Source organism: Callithrix jacchus, chromosome 10 (assembly GCF_049354715.1).
Source record: "Callithrix jacchus isolate 240 chromosome 10, calJac240_pri, whole genome shotgun sequence".
In the NCBI taxonomy this organism is placed as follows: Eukaryota; Metazoa; Chordata; class Mammalia; order Primates; family Cebidae; genus Callithrix; species Callithrix jacchus.
In genome coordinates, this window is record NC_133511.1 from 17,711,306 (window position 1) to 17,723,595 (window position 12,290).

A 12,290-nucleotide genomic window follows, 5' to 3' on the forward strand; every position below is an offset into this window, starting at 1 on the left:
GTAGCTCTGATTGGTCCCCTCGTGCAACCAATCAGGCTGATCGCTGGCCCCAGCACCAAGCTGCCACAGAAGGGATGCTCAGTATCTCTGGGTCAGTCACAGTTTCCCCAACGCACACAGCCTCCTCTCTGGACTGGATTCTCTTCCTCTCATTGCGCCCCCAGTTTTCCACCTGAAAACTGCGCCTCCTCACCAAAAGCTAAATCCAAATGCTCCATCCTTGGGGAGGCTGCCCTGACCCTCTGGCTCTGTGTGCCCTTTCCTCTTAGAGTTTCCCAATAAGAGTCTTCCTCCCAGCCTGTGAAAGAGCTGCGGACAGCGCCTTATTCATCTTTGTGTCCTCAGTGTCCACAGCACACTATAGGTGCTGGTAAACGTTGGATGAATAAAAGGCTTTCGCAGTCACCAGGGTGAGGCCAAGGAACAGTCTGGGCCCAAGGATTTCAGTTTCAGGAACTTTTACTCTCAGCCTGAACCCACCCCTCTGCAGGCAGCCTGGGGAATGAGCTGGGGCGAGGATGAAGGCCGGAGGCCGAGAGAGGGTCAGCCAGGATGGTACGTGCATGCGGAACCTCAGAGCGCTGTTCCCTGAAGGACTTTCAGGCTGCAGATGAAGTCTATTTGGAAAAGCGAGAAACCCAGGGTTGGGGCATGACCTTCCACCACGTGGCGGCGCTGTGTCTGCATTCTCAGCCACCCAACAGACGCCCAGCAACATCCAGGAGCAGCAGCCTCTCCTCAAGCATCACTCCACGGCCAAAAGCACTCAGTCAAGCCAGAGGCACCAGCATCATCAATGCATTATCATCCGTGGGATTTGGCAAGGCCCAACCACGACAGTCTAAAAGCATTCTCTCTTCTAACAGGGTCAACCCAAAGAACTCATTTGTTAATGGACCACCATTAACTCATCACCCTCATGGAAAACTGAATCCTCCCCAGGTCCTCCAAGCGCCAGTCCTCTCGATTCTGCATCAGCAGCACCTCTGAATGCCAGCATCCCAGCATCCCACACCGCACCTGTGCTCTGGGTCTGTCTGCCAAGTACAGACTGTGAGGTATTGGGCCACCCCCTCAGTTCCCTCATCTGTAAGGTGGGAACATTACTACTTTGTTTGCAAGGTTACTAGATATACTATATATGTACAACAGAGTAGAATCAGTACGTAATATTCATCTTCCTTTTCTTCATCTTCACCCCGGTGGACCAGGCCTTCATCAAGATCCTCTCTGTCTCTCGCCTGAACTATTGGCACTGTCTCTAACCCGCTCTCCCTGCCTCGCCCCCACATAACTGCCAGAATTATCTTTCTCTGTGGCAGGAGTTACGTTTTAAACCAAATTCATTCTATCAAGAATTACGAACCTTTTGTTTGCCAGGCACTGTGCTGGTGCCACAGTTATAAATAAAGGCGAGGTCTCCCAGGGAGCTCAGCTCAGGGGCTCCATCCATGCTTAAGAGTGTTTTAGCTAGAACACTGCCGTGGTTTCAGTGTGTCTCCCCAAAAGCATGTGCTGGAAACTTAATCACCAATGCAACAGTGTTGGGAGGTAGGGCCTAAGGAGAGGGGACTCGGCCAGGAGGGCACAGTGAATGGGTTAATGCTATTATCTTGGCAGCTGGTTCCTTATAAAAGGACAGAAAGAAGTTCATATGAGGCCAGGCACGGTGGCTCACGCCTGTAATCCCAACACTTTGAAAGGCCAAGGTGGGTGGATCACCTGAGGTCAGAAGTTCAAGACCAGCCTGGCCAACATGGCAAACCCCGTCTCTACTAAAACTACAAAACTAGCCAGGTGTGATGGCATGCACCTGTAATCCCAGCTAATTGGGAGGCTGAGACAGGAGAATCGCACAAACCGGAAGGCAGAGGTTGCAGTGAGCCAAGATCACGCCACTCACCAAGGCAATACAGCCAGGAGGCGATAGAGCTATAAGATTTAAAGCTATGCATGGAGGTCATTCCATGTATGTGTTGTTCATTTTCCTGATCCTGAGAAAATAAATGGGATACAGTAAATCTATACTATTTACTTTCTAGCCAGATCCTTTTTTCTGAGATGGAGGTCACCCAGGCTGGAATGCAGTGGTGAGATCTCTGCTGCCTCCACCTCCCGGGTTCAAGCAATTCTTCTGCCCCAGCCTCCCAGGTGGCTGGGGCTACAGCCATGCACCACCATACCCATCAAACTTTTGTATTTTTACTAGAGACGGGGTTTCGCCATGTAGGCCATGTTGGTCTCAAACTCCTGACCTCAGATGATTCACCCACCTCGGCCTTCCAAAGTGCTGGGATTACAGACGTGAGCCACCACACCCGGCCTCTAGCAGATTCATATTAAAAATACTGTCCAAGTCCTGTGTGTTCATGGTCTGGAGCATGCAGGATGGAAAGCAGTATGTCCCAGCTCCACTGTCCTTCCTGTGTCTTCTAACCCTTGGGCGAAATTAATTCTAACCCAGGGTGAAATTAAGAGTGTCCTGGAGAGACAGATGAAAAGAAACAGGATGGACTAGCACATAATCTGAAATAGGCTCCTTGCCTAATTAAAGGGAACAGGGCTGAGTGAACAGGATGTTCACCAAGACTGCTAGCAAATTACACTGGCGACATGGAAAACTCCCCTGGAATGGAGGAAAACCCAGGCCGGGCTCGGTGCTACAGGAAGCTGCGTGCTTCCCAGAGGCCCCTGGCAGGCTGCAGAAGCCATTGCAGGCCCTCTTGAGGATCTGTGCAGGGCAAAAGGCCTAGGCATCCTGGGTTACACCGACCCAGATCTCAGCCCTGACTGAGCTTCAGTTTACTCCCTTGTGAAATGGAGAATACAGCAGCACCCACATTATAGAATGGCTGCAAAGACAGAATGAGACAGTGAGACTTCTTTCCACAGGCAGAAGGGCCTGGCACGTGGTAGCTACTTCCTTACCGTGTGTGGCTTATTTGAAGCAAACGTGTCCTGCCATTCTGTCAGCTCATGACTGTCTTCCCCTCATCCCCACCCTCAGCCTTAAGTCACGCCTGTGGAAGGGAACACCTGGTCATCCCGGCAGGGGCCAGAGGAAGGTCAGCTCCCACCAAACAGAGGCAACTAGGGCTCAGGGTCGGGATCCAGGTTTGGGATTCTCAATCTCCTCAATTATTTGGTACAGATGTTTGAGGCTCAATTTGACCTCTGAGCCTAAATCCTTCTCTTAGGAGAAGGATTGCTAAGCAGTAAAAATCCTTTCTAGAAAGCTAGCGAATCAACAGGGAGCCTGCTTGCATCCCCACACAGTGAGCCAAGGTGCCCCGTGTTGGCCTCTGTGGAAGAGACGCTGCTTGGTGTGAGCGAGCCTGGGCTGTTGCCAGCTCATGCCCACCCACTGCACCTTTCTCTACCTAATTTCTTGAAGAGGTGTGAACAAATGAGCCAGGCACTGAAACTGATCTCAATTTACTTGGGTTCAAAGGGAAGAACCATAGGCTCTGCTGGCTGGAAGGAACCTCGGGGGTTCATCTATGTCAAGCTCCAGTCTCTGAATTCAGCTCACTTCAGAAATAACAGCCTCTACCCACTCCTGAGCGTGGGAAGAGACCTAGAACAGCATTGTTCAAACTTTAAGGTGAATTCAAATCACCTGGGGATCTTGAAATGCAGATTCTGATTGAATAAGAGCAGGGTGTGCTGAGATTCTGCAGTTCTCACGAGCTCTCGGCATCTGCGGCACTGCTGGGTCCATGGGCACACACACCTTGAACAGGAAGGATCCACAGGGCTTGCTGCCCTCAGAAGCTCCTGCTTTAAGAGGGAAGTGCAAGGCCGGGCGCGGTGGCTCACGCCTGTAATCCCAGCACTTTGGGAGGCCGAGGCGGGTGGATCACGAGGTCGAGAGATCGACCTGGTCAACATGGTGAAACCCCGTCTCTACTAAAATACAAAAAATTAGCTGGGCATGGTGGCACGTGCCTATAATCCCGGCTACTCGGGAGGCTGAGGCAGGAGAATTGTCTGAACCCAGGAGGCGGAGGTTGCCGTGAGCCGAGATCGCGCCATTGCACTCCAGCCTGGGTAACAAGAGTGAAACTCCGTCTCAAAAAAAAAAAAAAAAAAAAGAGAGAAGTGCAGTATGTGGGAGACTGAGCTCTTGAAGGCAGGAGATAGTTGATTTTCCCACCCACAGTGTCTAACCACATTGTCTGATACCATCATAGACAATACTTGCCGGCTGGGTGGCTGACTGGCTGGCTGGATGGATGGCCAGAAACATATAGAGGGATGAGTGGGTGACTGCGGTTACTGAGATCAAGTGCACAATTAGAAACAACTGGCGGCAGGGCGCCATGGCTCACACCTGTAATCCCAGCACTTTGGGAGGCCAAGATGGGCAGATCACCTGAGGTCAGGAGTTCAAGACTAGCCTGGCCAACATGGTAAAACCCTGTCTCTATAAAAATACAAAAATAAGCCGGGGAGGCTGAGGCAGGAGAATTGCTCCAACCTGGGAGGCAGAGCTTGCAGTGAGCCAAGATCACGCCACTGCACTCCAGCCTGGGCAACAGAGCTAGACTCTGTCTTCAAAAAAAGAAAAAGAAAGAAAGAAACAACTGTCAATTGATATACCATCCTACAAATTACTGTAGCTAAGTAAAAATATCTAAGAGGAAAATGAAGGCAGGAAGAAAGAAGGAAATCGGGCAGGAAAGAAGGGAAGGAGGGAGGGAGGTGAGAGAAATGAAAAAGGTTTTCCAAACCCCCAAGTGTTCTCCTTTCATCTCTACAAGAACATCTTTTTAAGCTTACGCTGATGTATGGATGGATGTCTCCTGTCTCCTTCAGAAGACTGTGGGGTGTGTGTATTCAGGGCCTGTGTTTTATCTCCTAATCCCAGTGCCTAACACAGAAGTGGGTTTAGCCCTTAAACACACATTTGTGAAATGAATTGGGATAACAGCGCCATTTATAATGTCTCTCTCAGGCACCAGACATTTCACATGGATTATTTCTTTTTTTTTTTTTTTTTTGAGACGGAGTCTTTCTGTGTCACCCAGGCTGGAGTGCAGTGGCACCATCTCAGCTCACTGCAACCTCCACCTCCCAAGTTCAAGCAATTCTCCTGCCTCAGCCTCTTTGAGTAGCTGGGATTACAGGCACGCACCCCTACGCCCAGCTAATTTTTTGGTATTTTTAGTAAAGAGGGGATTTCACCATGTTGGCCAAGCTGGTCTCAAACTCCTGACCACAAGTGATCCACCTGCTTCGGCCTCCTAAAGTGCTGGATGACAGGCATGAGCCACCTCGCCCAGCCAGGATTATCTCTTCATCTTCATAACAACCCTATGAGGTCAGTACTATTATTTACAGCTGGGGAAGGTGGAGTGCAGGAGGATTAAAAGGCCCGTGGTTACACAAATCATTAGTGGCTGATGCTAGGAGCCAGGACCCCAGGCCACTAGAGCTCATGCTCTTGACCAAGGAGGATCCAGATTTTGAGAGCCCTGACGCTTAATATATTTTGAGGGGCTTGGTTTTTGTTTTTGTTTTTTTTTCTTTGAAAAGCAACAGACTCTTTATTTAATGTGGTTTAAAATACATCCAGATTGGGCCGGGTGCAGTGGCTCATGCTTGTAATCCCAGCACTGTGGGAGGCCGAGGCAGGTGGATCACCTAAGGTGGGGAGTTCGAGACCAGCCTGACCAAAATGGAGAAACCCCATCTAAGACAAAAAAAAAAAAAAAAAGAAGCTACCAGGGCAGCTTCAAACAAGTCTGAGTGTTTGGGCAGGTCCACAAGGAAAGTAGTTGCAAGGACAGAAGGCAGCCTCCCATTCCAGGAAGGGCGAGAGGAGCAGCTGGGTGTCTGGCACCCGCTGTCCCTGGGGTGACTGCCTCTGTGCTGTACAAGGCAGGAGGGCTGGGGCAACAGGTCTTGGACCTCCCCTGTGGACACAAGCGAGCTCCCTTGGCCTCTGGGTAAGCCCTCAGCAGCCGTGCCATGGGGTGGAGGAGGGTTACATAACCATCTACGACAGAAATGATATTCTCCTACAGAAAGTGCCTGAGCTCAGTTCACAGTCCAAAAACCTCACAGAAAAAAAAGTTTTCTCAAGTGCTGCTGACACCTCTCAGAATCTGGTGTGCATGAAGCTCTCAGTGGGGCAAGACCCAGAACACAAGTTACTGTTAGCAGAGCCACAGCTCTGAGCTCCACCTGCTGCGGTCCCCTGGAGGAAAAGCTAACGATCTAAGAATCCAGCACGGCTCTTGGTCCTAAAACTGAGATCACCTGTGTGGGACCAGCCTGGGTGAGGAAGGCTCTGGTCTTCACTTACAGGGATAGGTCACCTCTTGAGGGGCTCTCTTGAAGACAAAGCATATGAAGGAAATCTTCGGCAAAATTTACAGAAACATGTGATCGTGTGAATTCATTACCGGGCCCCTTCCCAGGGCCCTGGAAGGAGCCGTGCAAGTGACAGGCTCTGAAGATTCACCTTGGTTAGTTTCATAACTCTCCCTCTGATATTGACACACATGCTGGAAACAGACAAGGAAAGGGAAGAAGGAAGAGAAAAAATTGTCAAAAAAAAAGAGGAAGAGATAAAAGAATAGTAATGGGAAGGAAAGAAGAGGAAAAACAGGAGGAGAATCTAAAGAGATGAGTGGGGAAGAGAAAGAGGCAGGCAGGACGGGGCCGAGGGGGAGCTGAGGCTTCCTCTGGGAGAATGGGATTCCGGGCCAGCACAGTGGCTCGCATCTGTAATCCCAGAACTTTGGGAAACTGAAGTGAGTGGATCACTTGAGCTCAGGAGTTCGAGACCAGCCTGGCCAACATGGTGAAACCCTGTTTCTACAAAAAATACAAAAATTAGCTGGACATGGTGGCTTGTACCTGTAATCCCAGCTACTGGGGGGCTGAGGCTGGGGGATCCCTTGAGCTCAGGAGGTAGAGGTTGCAGTAAGTTGAGGTTGTACCACTGCACTCCAGCCTGGACAACAGAGTGGGACCCTGTCCAGAAAAAAAAAAAAAAGGAAGCTCTGGTCAGGGTGGTTTTCGCTGGCACCTGGGAGAAGTGGGCCTCTGGTCTCTCCAGGCCACTGTACCTCCCCCTGTAAACCACCACCCACAGGCGCCACAGCCACCCTGCCCAGCCCTGCTCATGTGCCTTCTTCCCAACTCTCTCCACAAAATTCCAGACCCAATGGGGAGCAGAAGCCAGGAGGGCTGAGTCATCATCCCTCCAACCAGCCATGGCCAGCAGCCTTCAAACCCAGACAGCTGCCTCTTTCCTGGTTCATCACCCGAGCACGAGGTGAAGCAATGCAAACCTGTGGGCCAGATGTTTAGCCTGGCACATAGAGGAACCAAGACAACTGAAAACGTGGCTCCCAGTGGCCCACTGGCTTCTCACTGCCCTGCTGCTGGAGTCTTCCTTAGAGAGGGAGGGAGGGAAGAAGGAAGGAAGGAAGGAAGGAAGGAAGGAAGGAAGGAAGGAAGGAAGGAAGGAAGGAAGGAAGGAAGGAAGGAAGGAAGGAAGGAGAAAAGAAAAGAACCCCATGGATGAGGAGCCCTGGGCTCTAGCCATAGCACCAATAGTTATTTTCAAAATATTTAACAGCTGGTAAGGCAGGGAGAGGAAGCTCTAGCATGCTGGCTGTGTGCAGGACAGCTTCCCTTCTGGGATCCAGGGAAAGGGAGCATATCTTATCCCCCTAAGAGAAGAAACCTCCTCCTTCTCTGTGGACTTTCCAGTCGTATTCCTCCACACCTGGCAATGATCCCTTTGTACTGAGCTGCAAATTCTGTCGTCCAACCCCGAGACTACTCCAACTTTCCACAACCCCAAACCGAAGCACCCACACAGTGAGAAGTCATGTACCTAGAAGGGAGGGGGAGGGGAGCAGAAACTTCTGGCATCACCCTCAGCCAACACCCGTTGGGTGGAAGTCATTCAGGCGGGAAGGCTTTTGTGACATCTTAGGTGTGTCACCTGTTCTGAGGCCAAAGGGCCCATGAATGACTTCAGGTGTTGTCCCAGCCCCTAAGACGGGTGTCAGGTTACAAGACACATAATCATTCCAGTTTGGCAACTTCACCTGACTGTTTTAACTGAGTTACAGACAGTCCCCCAGTCACTCCTGGAATACAGCAGCGAGAGGCAGCAGTTTGCTAGGCAGACAACGAGGATGCTGACCTTGAAGGACCAAGGTCCGCCCAGCACTCGGGCCTCCTCCAGCCAGTGCTGACCAGGGTCTTCTGACCTTCTGGCCAGCCAGGACTTGTGTGGGGAGGCCCTCCTGCTGCCTTGGGGTGACGATCGCAGCTCCAGGCTACAGGGAGACGACCTGGATGACCACAGAGCCAGCATGGTGAGTGTGGGGGCCCTCTGCTCCCAAGACATGGGGAGGGCGGGTCTCCCCATAAAGGGCTTTTTAAGCAGCCTAAGAGGTCATCAACTGAGAATTCTGTGACATCTTCTAGGTGACACCCAAATTCCCCCCTCCACACCCCAGCCCTATACATGTCTCATACCCACCTGCCATCCTCTCTCCCTCCATGGCCACAGCCCTTGGACCAGCCCACCAAGGAAGCCGAGCACACAGCCAGGGCTGTTCTTCCTGATTCTTCTTTCCTGAACCCTGCGTGTTCTTTTGCCCAGTGTCTCAGGTCTGTTGATTAGAGGTTGGTACTATTTTTCCAAGGCAGGGGACTGTTTTGATGCCACGGTGGCTCTCTACCACTCCGTGGGGAAACTGATTCCTTTTCTTTTTAAAGAAAACAGTGCAGGCTAGGTGCAGTGGCTCACACCTGTAATACCAGCACTTTGGGAGGCCAAGGTGGGTGGATCACCAGAGGTCAGGAGTTCGAGAACAGCCTGGCCAATATGGCAAAACTTCATCTCTACTAAAAATACAACGAATTGGCTGAGCGTGGTGGCAGGCACCTGTAATCCCAGCTACTCGGGAGGCTGAGGCAGGAGAATCACTTGAACCCAGGAGCCTGAGGTTGCAGTGAGCCAAGATCGTGCCATTGCACTGCACTCCAGCCTGGGCAACAAGAGCAAAACTCTTTCTCAAAAAGAAAAAGAAAACAGTGCAGAGATGCCTTCAAACAATCTAGGGTATTTGTGTAGATCTTTCGCTTGGTCTCTTTTCATGCCCTCAGCCTCTCTCCTCCTTCTCCTCTGAATACCTGAGTGTCTTCACTGTCTTGGGGCAAAGAGAATCAACCCCATCTTTCAAGAAGGACAACAGAGAACCATGGAGGGGAAGAGATAATAGCTGGGTCTGAGGAGGAACGCAGGGGGTCCTCATTCTCCAATCCTTTGCCAAGAGGCAGCAATTGCCCAGCCACCAAAGTGAAAGGGAAAGGAAGAGAGGGAAGGAGATGCCATTGTCCAAGGGGAACATATGTGACCTGCAGAGGCCCCTCAAGTGAATGTCTCCCATTCCCAACATGAGCACTTTCCACGACACTCTTCTAAAACTTCCGGCAAGAACAATTCCTAGTGCTGTTGTAGCTCATGATCAAAAAGGGGAAGGGGCTTCCCTTTGAGCCAGGATCAAAGCACAAGCTTCCGCTTTCCCATCCAAGGAAGCGCCCCAAAGCTTGGCCTGTGTGCAGAGACGCTGCATCCCCTGGGGCTCCCAGGCAAGGAGAGCAGCTGTGAAGCCTCCCTAGCTGTGAGCTGCTTCTGGGTGGCACTAAGGAAACCTGGGGTGCCTCTTGGGGGAGCAACAGAGAAGGGAATCAGTTCTAGGACAGGTCACTAACTATAGAATCACAAGGCTGAGGCCAGCTCCCTGAGTAGTTGTGCTGTCTTGAGGCATTCATCTTCCTGAGACTCACCTTCTCCCCTGTCCACAAAACTGATATGACCCACAACACCCCCACGCACATGCACAGGGCTAGCAGAGAGATTACATGGCTAATACATGTGAATAGGTTCTGGAAACCATGAAGCTCCGTACAAATGTAAGGACTTAGGACTAAAAGAGTCCACGCCAGGAAATGACAGCTGGGTAGCACACCCAACACGGACCCTTTGCCCCCAGGGAAGGAGCTAGGCATTGCTGGAGGAGTGGGGGAGGGCAGGTGGGCGCAGTGGTGGAGGGGTCAGGTCAGGCCTGGGGTCCCAAAGGCAAGGCAGCAGCATAGCCAGTCTCCAGGGTGCGGTCAAGGAAGCTTCTAGCCCAGGAGCTAGCTGTTACGCCTTTGCTTAATAACTCTGTCATTTCCCCATCATCAGGCCAGGACAGCCAAAGGTCCCAGCCCTGAGGGGAGGATGGGATCTACCACAGCCAGGCTCAGCTTTCCCTTCCCTTCAGTTCCCTGCCTCCTTCCATCCCCACAGCACCCCCCTGCCCCCACCATCCCCGCCCACAGTCAGAGTCCTTCCAGCTGATGCATCTTAAGGATGGCTCTCCCTGGAACCCATGACGCCACGTATGGCCAAGAAGAGCTGGGGTAGGACTCAGGCCGAGGCAGAGGTCCGCAAGCCTTGTCCCTGAAGGAAATGTGTCTCATGCTATCTACTCTGTAGCTGAGGCCTGGAGGGAAATCAGGGACCCTGGAACTGACTATCCTGGCCTTGACTCATTACTGTTCCAGAGACCCAAATGCAGCCTGAGCCACCAGGCGTTAACACCTGAGGTCAACCTCCCTCCGCCTCCTCTTTTCTGTGCCAGCTTGGTACAGACTGAAGGGGCTTGGCTGGGCTTGGCTGGGCTCAGAAATGTGGCAGTCAGCAGCCAGCCTATGGGCAGAAGGGTGCTGGGAGCCCTGCAGAGTCCATTTCTGACTGGGACACAGAGTCCAGGAGCCCACTTGGCCCCAGTGGAGCCATCCTAGGCTCTGAGGTGGTAAACTGAGCCGGACAGTGGGAAGGCCCTAAAGGGGAAGACAGGCAAGGAGGGGCCACTTGTTTGCCTGTTCTCCTGGATCCCCCGCCACCCGGGTGACAGGGTCTGATGTCACTGTGACACCCCCGCCATCCAAAGAAGCTCCAGGCAGCCACCATTTAATCAGCCCCTGTCATTAGCCAGCCTCTAAATGGGGCTGGGGGTTGTGGGGACACAATACCTAGGTTCCACCCTGTAGGTGCTGGAAACAGAATGTGAGAAGTATGATACCACCAGTGATTTCAAGGCAGCCCTGGAGCTGAAAAGGCAATAGATTCTCTCTAGGGCCGTCAGGAAATTGTCCTGGAAGAGAAACTATTTGCATTGGACTTTGAAAGATGGGCAGGTTCTCTACAGGCAGAGAAAGCAGGAAGGAGCTCCAGACACAGGGAACTGCATGTGAACAGCAAGAAAGATTGAGGGTGTAGGGACAAGAGGGTCTCGTGCTGTCGCTGGAGCAAAGGCGCTGGCACTCCAGGCCAAGGGAGCAGCACCTGCTGAGGTGGAAGCTGCATCCCAGGCCCTGTCCATCTCCCAGGGGGCTTCCCTCCTGACCTTGGGAGTGAAGTTCTGTGCCAGGGTGCTGACCTAGAGAAACGTTAAATATCAGGGCTCCTGCACGTCCCTAGGTCTCTCTCCTCTTCTCAGTCCTCCCTTAGTGTGGCTGAGAACCCAGCAGCCACCTCCCTAGCCCAGACCCACACCAAAGCCCAAGAGATGTGAGGAGCTGAATGTGGAGAGACCAGCTCAGGGGATAGTGGGAAAGGGGAGAGATGAGGAAAATAGCCCAAAAACAGGGCTCAGGAACTGCCAACAAGCTTCCTAAAGCCCCAGAACCGTCCCAGGACAGCAGTAAACAAACGCTCTCAGGACTGAAAATCTCCATGGCCTCAGCCTTCCCAGCTGCCTCTTCTGCCCTCAGCCTTCCTTCCTGCTCAGGTGAAAAACCTCAGCCTCAATAAGACGCTTCAAGTTCCCAAGCAAGGATTCCCCAAGACAGTGAACTCCTCTAAACCTAAAGTGCATTCATCAGCCACATTTTTTTATAAACCTGTTGCCTGCCACCAGAATGGGAGCTTCTTGAGGACAGGGTCTGTGTCTTTTCTGTTTTTAGCTGCAAACCTAGCCCAGGCAATGCCATCCATGGCATGGAGTAGGCACTTAGTAAACGTGAATGAATGAATGAGTGAATTGATAGATGACAGATAAATGATGAAAGACAGAATCCCCTATAGCCAATTTCTGATTTGTCTGACACTGAAAACAAGGTTCACCCCAAGTCCAATTGGAAAACATGCCAGATTCTATCTGAGGGGTTACCGAAGTGTTTTTAATCCCAGAGGGGGCTGGGCATGAGGGAGGCTCAGGTCTGAGCCTGCCTGAAAACCCTGGTGATAGGGAAGGGGAAGAGCG

The 12,290-nt window shown here is 51.8% G+C and overlaps 2 protein-coding genes across 8 annotated transcripts in view; one reads left to right on the plus strand and one right to left on the minus strand.

Annotated features, from left to right (window-relative positions):
• Positions 1-12,290, minus strand: part of SMIM35 (small integral membrane protein 35) — an 85,003-nt gene that overhangs the window by 67,134 nt on the left and 5,579 nt on the right. The gene's annotated exons all lie outside the window — the stretch shown is intronic.
• Positions 8,107-12,290, plus strand: part of TMPRSS4 (transmembrane serine protease 4) — a 42,492-nt gene continuing 38,308 nt past the window's right edge. For all 7 annotated transcript variants that reach the window (XM_078339597.1, XM_078339598.1, XM_035264724.3 and 4 more), the window contains exon 1: positions 8,107-8,345. Coding sequence is in view for 4 of the 7 variants with exons in the window: in XM_035264720.3 (XP_035120611.1) it covers positions 8,343-8,345 (3 nt within the window). In the remaining 3 variants the exon portion in view is untranslated. The remainder of the gene's footprint in view (positions 8,346-12,290) is intronic.